This window comes from Podarcis cretensis, assembly GCF_951804945.1.
Source record: "Podarcis cretensis genome assembly, chromosome: 11".
Taxonomy (NCBI): domain Eukaryota; kingdom Metazoa; phylum Chordata; class Lepidosauria; order Squamata; family Lacertidae; genus Podarcis; species Podarcis cretensis.
This window is the reverse complement of record NC_137180.1, coordinates 46,721,614-46,733,101: the sequence shown is the minus strand read 5'-3', so window position 1 is coordinate 46,733,101 and position 11,488 is coordinate 46,721,614. Positions and strand designations below refer to the sequence as shown.

Below are 11,488 nucleotides of genomic sequence, written 5' to 3'. Positions count from 1 at the left end.
TGCCAGGGAGAAATTTATCCACCCATTCATGCCCAAGGACATAGTGACATTCTCCTTTGCCACAAGTGGGCATGCAGTAATGTATATGTGAATGAATGTAAACAAGCCTGGTTACTGGGCATTTTTACATTTGATTTGTTCCAGTAGCCACTGAATTCCATCTACCAGTCCATCCAAGGTGGAAGTTTCAGTGTCCTGAACCTGTGAAATGCAGGAATAAGCAAATGTTAGTATCTTTTACAAAACAAAAGTGCTTGAGGCTTCAGCTTGATTGGCAAAGATGAAGGCCTGTTTTCTGCAGGCATTGCCTCTATGAGCGAATTTCCTGTGGGGTGAACGGGTTCACACTGCTGATCCAGCAAGTGTTGGAAACCCACTTTCTCTTGGCAATGGTGGTGCACCTTACGGCTCCCAATTGGGTGCTGGTAGCTGCATCTCTACCTGTTCCTGATGGTGTCAGGTGAGGGCAGGTAAGCCCGGTGTAGGGAAAATGGCCTTGTGGGCCAAATCTGGCCTGTGGGCTGCTATAGACATAATCTCAATGAATTTGACCAACCCTTAAAAAAAGAATAAGGCATCAAAGGTATAGGCCAGTTCTGTAACCTACAGTGGAATTCTAAGCATGTATACTCAGAAGGCAGTCCCATTGGTTTAACAGGCATTACTCCCATATAACTGAGAATAGGATGGCAGCCTCAATTACACGATGTGGAATGGTGCTTCTAGAGCCTGTTGTCAATTAGTTTCATGATCCCAGATACTTAAACAAATGAAAGGGGGGAAATGCTACCATCCATGGCCGTGTGCCAAGCAGGTTCAGCTGCAGCTGATGCGCCATATAAACACAAGGAATTCTTTTGATCCCAGCACAGGAAGCGCAGGACAGGACAAGCAGAGGTCTATCTGTAGGGCCAAGGACTGGGTCAAGCATGGCTGCCAGCCAGTCAAATTCAAGTTGACGCTTGTGTCCTGCAAAAAGAGAGTGAGGGAGATAAAGGATTTGCCACCCTCTGCCAGCTGTACGCTAAAAGCTATGTTGGCATCATTCAGAAGCCCTTACATTTATTTATTTTAATTTTAAAAAGGTTTTTGTTGGTATAAATCACATGCACACAGAAAACAATAGAAAATACAACAGATCCCCCATTCTTAGACCCTACTGGGTTGTATAGCCACATAATTATTCCCTTTTGACCCATATGGCGCAAAGGTCCTTACTTTTATGAGTGTCAGCATATGCAAGATAGATGAACCCATCCATTAGTCTGCACACGTTTTTTAAATGTTTGTTCAGACTGTAATGCATTTTCCCATCAACACCGGACTCCGCAGAGTACACCTTGTTGACGGGACTGGTGTTCTCTTCCTTTTCTCTGAGACTTTCCTCACTGGAAAGAGAGGAGAGAAACCAGTTGGTTTTCCCCCCAGATACTGTGCAGCAAGGAAGGGAGAAACTATGCAGAACTGAAGGTGTTGAGGACTAGTGTCTTAATAAAGAACAGTGTGGTCTTTTGTACACATCTAGGCCAGGCAGGTAAGCAAATGAACAATTCACAGGTCTATTCTGGCTCCTAGTAATCTTAAGTCCCCCAATTCCTTAGTGAACTGTGGCCAAAGGTTTCCTTGGAAGAAACATGCACAAAATGAGCACTTCTTGAAACGGGCTTGCTCTCCTCTTCAGACAATCCTATTACTATTAGAAAATTCCCATATGCATCGGCATGATGATGGACATCTAGAATTTTCTTCTTTTGGGACAATCTTATCCCTGCTGGAATACTGTTACTTGAAGGGGTAGGGAAGCAAGCAAGCAAAAAACAACACCTCAGATAACACTTACATGGTTTCTGTACACAGTGTAATATTGAATTTCTGGCCATTCAAATGATATGTGACTACTAATTCTATCCCTGTTTGAGACGAAGAAAGAAGAAAAGAAAGGTGAAGAATTTGACACCTGTTTAAAACTGATAAGTTCTTAAAAAGGTAAAGGACCCCTGACAGTTAAGTCCAGTCGCGAACAACTCTGTGGTGGCAGCGCTCATATCGCTTTACTGGCCGAGGAAGTCGAAGTTTTGTCCGCAGACAGTTTTTCCGGGTCATGTGGCCAGCATGACTAAGCCTCTTCACGGAAACACCGTTTACCTTCCCGCCGGAGCAGTACCTATTTATCTACTTGCACTGGCTTGCTTTCAAACTGCTAGGTTGGCAGGAGCTGGGTCCAAGGAATGGGAGCTCACCCCATCGCAGGGATTCGAACCACTGACCTTCCGATCGGCAAGCCCTAGACTCAGTGGTTTAGACCACAGCGCCACTCGCGTCCCACATCCTTCTAAGTTCTTAGAAGATTATAAATGGCAGCTAACAGATTGAGGTTGAATCCTGACAAGACAGAAATACTGTTTTGGGGGGACAGGGGGCGGGCAGGTGGGGGGACTCCCTGGTCCTGAATGGGGCAACTATGCCCCTGAAGGAGCAGGTGCGCAGCCTGGGAGTCATTTTGGACTCACTGCTGTCCATGGAGGTGCAGGTCAATTCTGTGTCCAGGGCAGCTGTCTACCAGCTCCATCTGGTATGCAGGCTGAGACCCTACCTGCCTGCGGACTGTCTTGCCAGAGTGGTACATGCTCTAGTTATCTCCTGCTTGGACTACTGCAACACGCTCTATGTGGGGCCACCTTTGAAGGTGACCCGGAAACTGCAACTAATCCAGAATGCAGCTGCTAGACTGGTGACTGGGAGTGGCCACCGAGACCATATAACACCAGTCCTGAAAACCTACATTGGCTCCCAGTACATTTCCAAGCACAATTCAAAGTGTTGGTGCTGACCTTTAAAGCCCTAAACGGCATCAGCCCAGTATACATGAAGGAACGTCTCCACCCCCATCATTCAGCCCGGACACTGAGGTCCAGCGCCGGGGCCTTCTGGCAGTTCCCTCACTGTGAGAAGTGAGATTACAGGGCCTTCTTGGTAGTGGCGCCCGCCCTGTGGAATGCCCTCCCACCAGATGTCAAGGAAATAAACAACTATCTGACGTTTAGAAGACATCTGAAGGGAAGTTTAGGGAAGTTTTTAATGTTTGAAATTTTATTCTGTTTTTACTGTTCTGTTGAAAGCCGCCCAGAGTGGCTGGGAAAACCTAGCCAGATGGGCAGGGTAGAAATAATAAATTATTATTATTATTATTATTATTATTATTATTATTATTATTGGAATACACAGAGCCTCTGTTCTGCCACTGACTCATTGTCCCCCATAAACAATATAGTACTACTAGATAAGTACTATATATTTTTGAAAAGCTGTTTCTTCTCTTTCTGTCTAATGGTAGGGCTGGCCCCACTCTGCCTCCAGTTAAACTACGTTCTGTAGCTGGGTTAGAAAACATCCCACTCAGAATAAGGATGCTTCAAATGTTCACCATTGCCCTTTCCGTTTGCTTGCTTAAGATAAAGAAATCATGTTACCATTCAATTGTCCAGAAGGAAAACCAGCCAGTGGCCAGATCTCTGGACACACCGCCATTCTGTACAGCAAAGAGTCACCCAGCTCTTCCAACACAGGCCCAAACATTGCAAAGCGAGGCTCTGTCTGTGTGATCAGCGACTGTAACATGGAAGTGACAGATCCAGAAGTAGGTTGGCTGGGTTTTGGACATCTTTTACGCCAGGAGCAACACTTTCTGTACCTGTGTGTATATAGAATGTGTGTGTGTGTGTGTGTGTGTGTGTGTGTATACACAGAGAGAAAAAAACCACACACACCATAATAATGAAAACTGATTGTAAAACCTTAAAAGGAGTGAGACAAGTTTTTCAGCATGAGCTGCAAGGTCCCACAAATAACAAAAAAAAAATGCTCAGCGCTGTTAACGCAGCTGAATCTAACCAGGTGGAACAATTCTGCGAGCCCAAAGGAAGCTGCTCAGAGCTTTCCAAGGAAGAATGAGGTGCACATTTGTTAGCTTTGAAAGTACTCAAACTTACTGTGACACTTACTGTTAACAACTTCATGGTGAGTACCAGCACCTATTTTTCCTAGAAAAAAAAGCACTGCCTAAAACCAACACTTGGAATATATGCTAATAGCAAACTCAGTTCTCTGAGCGTGGATCCTTATGCCATCAAAACATCGCCATCTATGGTCAAGAGGGAAGCAACAAAGAACCCTTAAGCAAAGGCTGTGTTGTAAACAATGGAGGTACAGTGGTACCTCGGGTTAAGAACTTAATTCGTTCTGGAGGTCTGTTCTTAACCTGAAACTGTTCTTAACCTGAAGTACCACTTTAGCTAATGGGACCTCCTGCTCCCGCCAGGCTGCTGCCACCCGATTTCTGTTCTCACCCTGAAGCAAAGTTTTTAACCCAAGGTACTATTTCTGGGATAGCAGAATCTGTAACCTGAAGCGTCTGTAACCCGAGGTACCACTGTAATATGATTCTATGATAGCATATACTAACTGTCGAAGGCAATCTGCTAACACACAAAGTAAATCTGGGACGGCATAAAATTTAATGTTATTTAGTGGGAAGTGTTTTATGAAGCCAAATGTTATATAATGTTTACAAAAAGAGGAGTAATTGTAGAATCAGGTTTTAGTATTACTAAATGTTTATAGCTGTTCATCAATTTATGCTATTTTAAATCCTGTTATGTTTTTGTTTAAAAAGAAGATGAGGAGACATACAGCACAAAACTTTGTATGTCTATAAAGATGTACGTTACCTATATGGAATTTTAGAGGATACTTACGCAGCTGTGTAGTCACATGAGGCACTATTATGCAGCTCAGAAAAGGATTTATTAAATATGTTTGCATCAGGGACTGACTCCCAATCAACAGAACGACAGGAAGGAAGATTGCAGATGAGAAAATAACGCCATAGTAAGGGATCCTGGATTGTTAGACTCCAGTAGCAATTGGTGCTTCCCAAATTACTCAGATCTTTGGGTGTGAGGAAGGACATAATGTATAACTTCAAATCTATCTGGGGGAAAAAGTTTAAATATTTATAAATGAATCATTTAGGAAACATTAAAACATAACAACAGCCCCTATCATTCATATATATATATATATATATATATATATATATATGAGAATGACCTCGGGGAGTCCCTTCCAAATTTACCATTCTATGCTTCTATGAGATGCTCCAGCAATGGCCTGGAGCCTTGTCCCAAACAGCCTGACAGAGTCACATATATATTTTTGTTTTCATGCAATCAATTTGTGCATCTTGTTGACTTTTTGCAGGTGGTATTCTTAAAATTTAATAAACTTAGTGTTAGGAGTTTGTGGGTGCTAGACCTCTTCAATCTCTGGATCTAGCAAGTGCTAGAATTTAATCAAGGCTTGCGGTGTTAAAACTATGTGCCAGACTTCTAATCCCTGAATCCAGCAAGGGTTAAAAGCTCATCAAGCCAGGAAATCACCTGGGTGATGGGCCATTAAGAAGGAAAAAGGAAATGGGATGTGCCATCAAAAGAGAAAGGAGAGGGGGCTCTGTGCCCCTCCTCCAGCTCTCAGGTAGTTAGAAGGACAAAAGTCTGAGTCTTAGAGCACCTTTTGCTGTGATGTGACCCGGAGGAAAAAGCTGTCAGCTGGAAAGGCAGAAAAAAACCATGCCTGATTTCTGCTGGAATCCAAGGCTGCAGCTATGGGAGAAACAAGACCCTTTTGGGGTGTTAATGCTGTGAACCCCTCCATCATATGCTCAGGTTGTATATATGAGTTAATAAATTATATGTCATAAAGACACCAGAGTTTCAACTGTGCCTCATTGCCAAAAGGAAACACGGACCCTGGGTAAATGCCTGGAAACCCTGAAATGGGGGTGGTGCACAGCAATATATTAAAATAAAATAAAATAAAATAAAATAAAATAAAGAGTGCAAGTGCCTGGCGTCAAAGGGGCGGGGCGTCAAAGGGGCGGGGCCGTGAAGGGACCAATGGGAAGCCCAGCGAACAGGAAGTTCCATCGGAGAACTTTCGGCAACATTGCTGGAAGCGGCGTCCGTTCCCCTCGCTGGGATGCGCCAGGCGGGCTCCGGGGCGGCGGCGCTCTTACCGGCAGGGCCTCCAAGGCGCTGGTCGTCGTCGTCTGCTGCTTCTCCTCCTCCTCTTCCCCAGCGCGATCGTCGCTCTTCGGGAGCCTCCCCGGCTGCTGCTGCTGCCCCCACTTGCCGCGCAGGACGCGCAGGCTGCTTCGCAGGAGCGTCTCCAAGCTCTGCCACTCCCCGCCGCCCTGCGCCATCGCTCCGGGGCGCACCGGCAACCCTCCCCGTCTCTTACTTAGCTGCTTCTTACTTAGCTGCGATTCAGCATCCCCGGCACTGCAGCAGCTGGAATCCTGCGCCACTTGGCGTCGGAGCCCGGATCCCACCTGGAGGTGGGTCTCAGGAGGAGGAAAGCAGCGTCCGCGCAAAGGCGAAGCTGCTTGCGCGCAAGTAAGAAGGGGAAGTTTGGCGAAGAAGAAGCCGCGCCCCCCACCGGGATTCCGCCTCCGGTTTGTTCCGGAGGCGTGGGAGGCATTCGGGACGCCTCCCCCGCAGTCCTGCTGCGCGCTGCTGCTCCGGATTCTAGTTCTGGGTTAGAGCGCGAGCATCGCAAAAGCCAAACCCCCGCGATTAAGCGTTCGCGGCCGCGTGGAAGTTCCAGAAGTCGTGGTGCAATAAAAATATGGTCCCCACATCCCGCTACAAAATACAGTACACATAAAACCTTCTAGAAATTTTAATTATTATATTTCTAATTTTTAACGATTATTGTTACATCAACTATATTCCTTTGCTTTTCTGTTAGGATCATATGACGTTTAAGATGATAAGATACACGTCCTTTACTTGTTCCTCTATGGTTTCTTAATCAGTTGAGAATGCTTCCTTCCTACTTAACAACCATCTCTTAAGGTTTACTTTGATGCAAGTCCCCTGTATGTTGAAATGGCCTTACTCTCTAGTAATACGTTTAAAACTTCACCCTCAATAAAAAACAACCGAACACCTTAAACACTATTAGTCAATAAATTGTGGCATCAGCTTTCAGTTTGTCAGATTTGTGTTTACTGGCTGAAATTCATTCTCATTCATTTAATTTGCAAGAGCAGATATACCAGAATGTCCCGTTCTGCAATGTGAATGTTACTAGCACTGGTTGTAAAATGGGGTCAGGGGGTCAGCTCAAATTAATAGCATGTCTACTTCTAATCCCAAAAGCAAACCAACAGTCTTTTGAAAGAGGGGCTATAAAGTGAAACTTCTTATGGACCCAAGTGAAGGCCAGCCTGGGACTACAACTCCCATCAGCCTCAGACAGCACATCTGTGTGCATAGCATCTGGAGGAACCTAGATTGGGGAAGGCTAAGCAGATACCAGTAACACTGGGCAGATTGTGGTAGGCTAAGTAGACAAATAGCCTGAGCTGCTTATAAGGCAACTTCCTGTGTGCTTTTTAAAGAATTGGATTACCGTACACTGTGGACTAACATCATGCATGTAGTAAATCTGGAGTAAAAAGTATGGCTTTGTAGGCACATTGTGGGACGTGGAATCCTTTAAAAAATGTAATATAATCTTTTGGTACAGCAAATGTCAACATTTTAATCAACTCTGTGAATGAGGCTGGTTACATTTATTCACGTTTGCTGCATCTCTGTGTTGAGCTTTTTCTGATTAACAGAAGCTATTCAACCTGCTGCAAGATCTACTTAAAACTCACTTCTGAAACACTTCATTATATTAAAATTGCACGTGTGCCACAAGATAGCATTCATCTAAGTTTCTTATAACTTTGAGTATCCGTTCAGGTATACAGAACACCTTATTTGGCAGTTACTTTCAAGCCACCTCACATAGTCTGCATTTCATGTGCTACATTCATGCATAAGTAATCCAATGCAGAATGAAAAAGCAACAAAGGTTGCCTCTAGATGAGCTGTTTATTGAGCATTCATCCAGATTTGCTGGCCCAAGGTTATGCAAAGGTTAGACTGTTTTACTGTGCATTTGTTCCCATTTGTTTGTGTGGAAGTCATATGACAGCAGAGTATTTTTCTGCTTCAGAAACGTGTGAAGAAGCACAATGGCTTAGAGCAGGGACCGATCCACTGTCCTTCAGAGCCTGTGGGGGCCAGACTATATTTTTGGGAGGAAAATGAATGAATTATTTTGCCCCACAAATAACCCACAGATGCATTTTGAATAAAAGGACATATTCTACTCATGTAAAAACATGCTGATTCCCAGACCGTCCGCAGGCCGGATCCGATCCCCAGGCCTTAGTTTGCCTACCCATTTTTTAATTTAGAGGATCTCAGAATGCCAGATTCTAAGCTCATTAAGGTTATGGAAGACAATCAGGGTTGTCTGAAATTGGTGCGGTCAGAGAAGGTAAATACACGTACTAAGCACATAGACCTAAAATGTTATACAATAAGAGATTTGAGCCAGAATGGGTTTATTGAAATGCAGTATCGTCCAGCAATGGAAATGACAGCTGATATTTTAGCAAAGCCTTTGTTGAAATGAAAGTTTTGAGAAGTTATGTGCTAAACTAAATTTTATTAATTCAAATTAGGCACAGTGAAGAGATTGTAACATTTGTGACATTTATTAGGATGTCTGGCATCAGGTGGGCAGGGCTTATGTGTTGTGCTCTGGAATCGGGCCCTCCTTTTGGGTGTTCGGTTAAGTTCAAATGGACAGGCCAACTGTCATTCTTGCCTCATGATGCTGTTTTAGTTTCTCTCAGACAGTATGTTATGTTACAATTTTCTTTATTATTAAAGCTTTGTTTGACATATACAGTACTTGTATTGAACAAATTCCTAAAAGAAAAGAAACATTGCTAAAAGAAACTCTGCTAAAGAATGGTGGAATATCCTAAACTGGGTGGGGGGATATTCCCAGACTCGCCAGCTTGCCCCATCCAGAGTGTCACTGAGGCTAGCTGTGCCCTGCAGGTGGCTTGGGTGCCTTGCAGGTCCTGCGCTGCCTGAAAAAGCAGTGTGAGGCTGGCATCCGCCTGCCGCCTCCCCCTCAGCTGCCCTCTGGGTGGAGGGTGCCTGGGAGGGATGCAGCAGCTTGGGCGCAAGCCCCACGCTTCTTTGCAGGCAACATGGGACGGACACAGCTCCAGCAGCACACAATCCTGAGGTCTGTGGACCACGCAGTGTCTCTGAGGAAGGCATCAGGGTGGCACCTTTCTCCATCAAAATGGCTATGCTAAGTAGCATCTGTGCCACCTGTCTTTTGGGGGTTTTTTGACCTCCATTACCTGAATGAAATGAAGGACTGGTGCAGCCAGGGGCTGGAAGGCGGAAACATGAAATTCTTTAGAAGGTAAAAAGAACCTACTTGTCTTCCTACCTACCCAGGGGCCTAGAATGGGGGGGGCATTGCCCTGGGCATTTTTTTCTTGGGGGGTGGGGTGGTGGTACATCAAGGCACCCTGCCCCGTTGTGAGTTGGAGGGCGCCTGGGAGGGACACAGTGGCTCGGGCGCTGCCCCCCACGCTGCTTTTGCAGCCAGCGCAGGGCCTGCAGGGCACCTGAGCTGCTGCATCCCTCCCAGGCACCCTTCTGCTGGAGGCCAGCTGAGGGGGAGGTGGCAGGCAGATGCCAGCCACTAGGGCTCTCTATGCCACTGCCTTAGGGGCCCAGGAAATCTTCGTCTACTCCAGAAGATCAGCCAGTGGGAGTTCTGGAGAACCTTGGGCTGGTGAACTCACAATGGGGGCCATGCATGGTCAGGGAAATTCCAGAATTCCTTCAGTTGGCTTTGGAGTCAACTGCCACCTAGCTGAGTTCATGGCTGCTCCAAGTGCACTTTGGGACTTAGTAAAATACGCTGCTGAGCTGGCTGATTCTGAGGGTCCCATGAGCCGCCATGACTGTATCCTGAGAATGTCACTGAGTTATTTGAAAGGGGAGGGGAATCTACCTGTCTTCCTACCCACCTACCTACCCATCCACCCCATTTATCTTCATCTCTTCCTCCAAAGAGTTAAGACAGCAAATTTACTTCTCCTCTCCCCCATCGTATCCCCACAACAACCCTGTGAGGTAGGTAAGGCTGAGAGACAGTGACTGGCCCCCAAGGTCACATCCTCTTTTTCAGTGTTAAAAATGGTGTCCAGGCGGATTTTTAGGATTTGGCAAAGCATCCAGTTGTTTGGTTTGGTTTTGTATGGCTGCTGTCGGCAACGAACTCTCACAAGCCTTGGGCACGCAGGGCATCACTGCTGCAGCTTGGGGTGGCGCCATTTCTTCTTCTTTCTCAGCTGCTTTATTCTGGGACTAAGAGGGATCCTAGCAAATAATAATAATAATAATTTATTATTTGTACCCGCCCATCTGGCTGGGTTTCCCCAGTCACTCTGGGCGGCTTCTAACAAAGATTAAAAATACATTAAAATGTCACACATTAAAAACTTCCCTGAACAGGGAAAAGAAGGAGGGGGTCCCGCAAAAGGCAGGTCAGGTCATCGTGGAGAGTTAGCCATCTGGTTTCCAGGATATAGGCCTCGAAACCCGCAACGCGGGTGAAGGCAGTGGGTTTCTTTAGGGTATTGTAACTGTTATGGCAAAAATCTGGGTGCGAGGCTGCTCTGCCACCCAGCTCATCGGACTAAGTCCGTGGGTCCCTGCGGAGGAAAATGAGCTCAGCCGGAGACAGGAGCAAACAGCAGAAGATCCAAGTTTATTGCGCAACAGGTTCAAGGCAAGATTGAACCGTGAGAAAGGGGTGACATGAGTTTTTGAAACTCCCTCCATGTCCCAGAATACAGTGCAAAACACGTCATGAATATATTAAAGAGAGGTTTGGTTACACAGATTACATCATGAATATATTAAAGGGAGGTTGGGTTACACAGATTACATCATGAATATATTAAAGGGAGGTTTGGTTACACAGATTAACATATGGAGGAGGGAGGGGGGAATATGCAGAGCTGGAGATATGCGCAGATAAACACTTCCTGGGGATGAGAAAACAATGGTCCCAAATATGCATAGTCTGCTACCTGACATTGCCTGGAGGAAAGGCTGATCAGAGCGATTTGACAGGATTAGGGTCTTAACACCTTGCTTGAGGGATTATGCTGGACAGGGGAGGTGTGATGGAGTCCTAGAGAAATTGAGCAAACTGGCACGTTGATTTTCTATGAATTTTCTAGATTTTAGTCCCTTTTGACATTGACAATTGGAAATAAATTGATATATTGTAGCGAAGAAGAAGGTGAAGAAGACATGCCCCCCCTTCCGTATCAGTAACCCAGGGGGACGACGAAGCTGGCAATGCCGTGGGCCTCCCATCTCCTCCGTCGGCAGCCTTGCAGTTTATGGGGACGCCAGTCACCTCGCAGCCGGCCGGCGCGAATGTCCCCTCCGGCAAATATAATGTTCTGCCGCCGGCACAGATCAGATCAGACACCCGGAGCAGAAGGAGAGCCGAGGCAGCGGGGGCCGGCGGGGTGGCTGCT

At 45.9% G+C, this 11,488-nt stretch overlaps 1 protein-coding gene across 2 annotated transcripts; it reads right to left on the bottom strand.

Annotated features, from left to right (window-relative positions):
- Positions 1 to 6,458, bottom strand: LOC307226309 (F-box only protein 4-like). 2 transcript variants are annotated; one of them, XM_079995040.1, is made up of 7 exons: positions 6,074 to 6,458; positions 4,755 to 4,990; positions 3,471 to 3,691; positions 1,841 to 1,910; positions 1,219 to 1,388; positions 791 to 969; positions 1 to 201 (listed from the first exon to the last, which is right to left on the bottom strand). In XM_079995040.1, the coding sequence occupies exons 1-7, from the start codon at positions 6,257 to 6,259 to the stop codon at positions 112 to 114; spliced, it is 1,152 nt and encodes a 383-aa protein (XP_079851166.1). In that variant the 5' UTR covers positions 6,260 to 6,458; the 3' UTR covers positions 1 to 111. The 2 variants fall into 2 exon arrangements, with proteins under 2 accessions (XP_079851166.1, XP_079851167.1); XM_079995041.1 differs by having other exon boundaries at positions 4,755 to 4,986; positions 6,074 to 6,280.
- Between the last annotated feature and the right edge of the window lie 5,030 nt (positions 6,459 to 11,488).

Excerpts from the sequence above, each read along its gene's own strand:
- LOC307226309 (XM_079995040.1), bottom strand. The coding sequence starts at position 6,259 with ATGGCGCAGGGCGGCGGGGAGTGGCAGAGCTTGGAGACGCTCCTGCGA. Across the intron at positions 3,692-4,754 it reads TCATGTGACTACACAGCTGC|GTACAGAAAGTGTTGCTCCT; the intron begins GTAAGTATCCTC and ends ATATACACACAG. Across the intron at positions 202-790 it reads TTGGCACACGGCCATGGATG|GTTCAGGACACTGAAACTTC; the intron begins GTAGCATTTCCC and ends TGCATTTCACAG.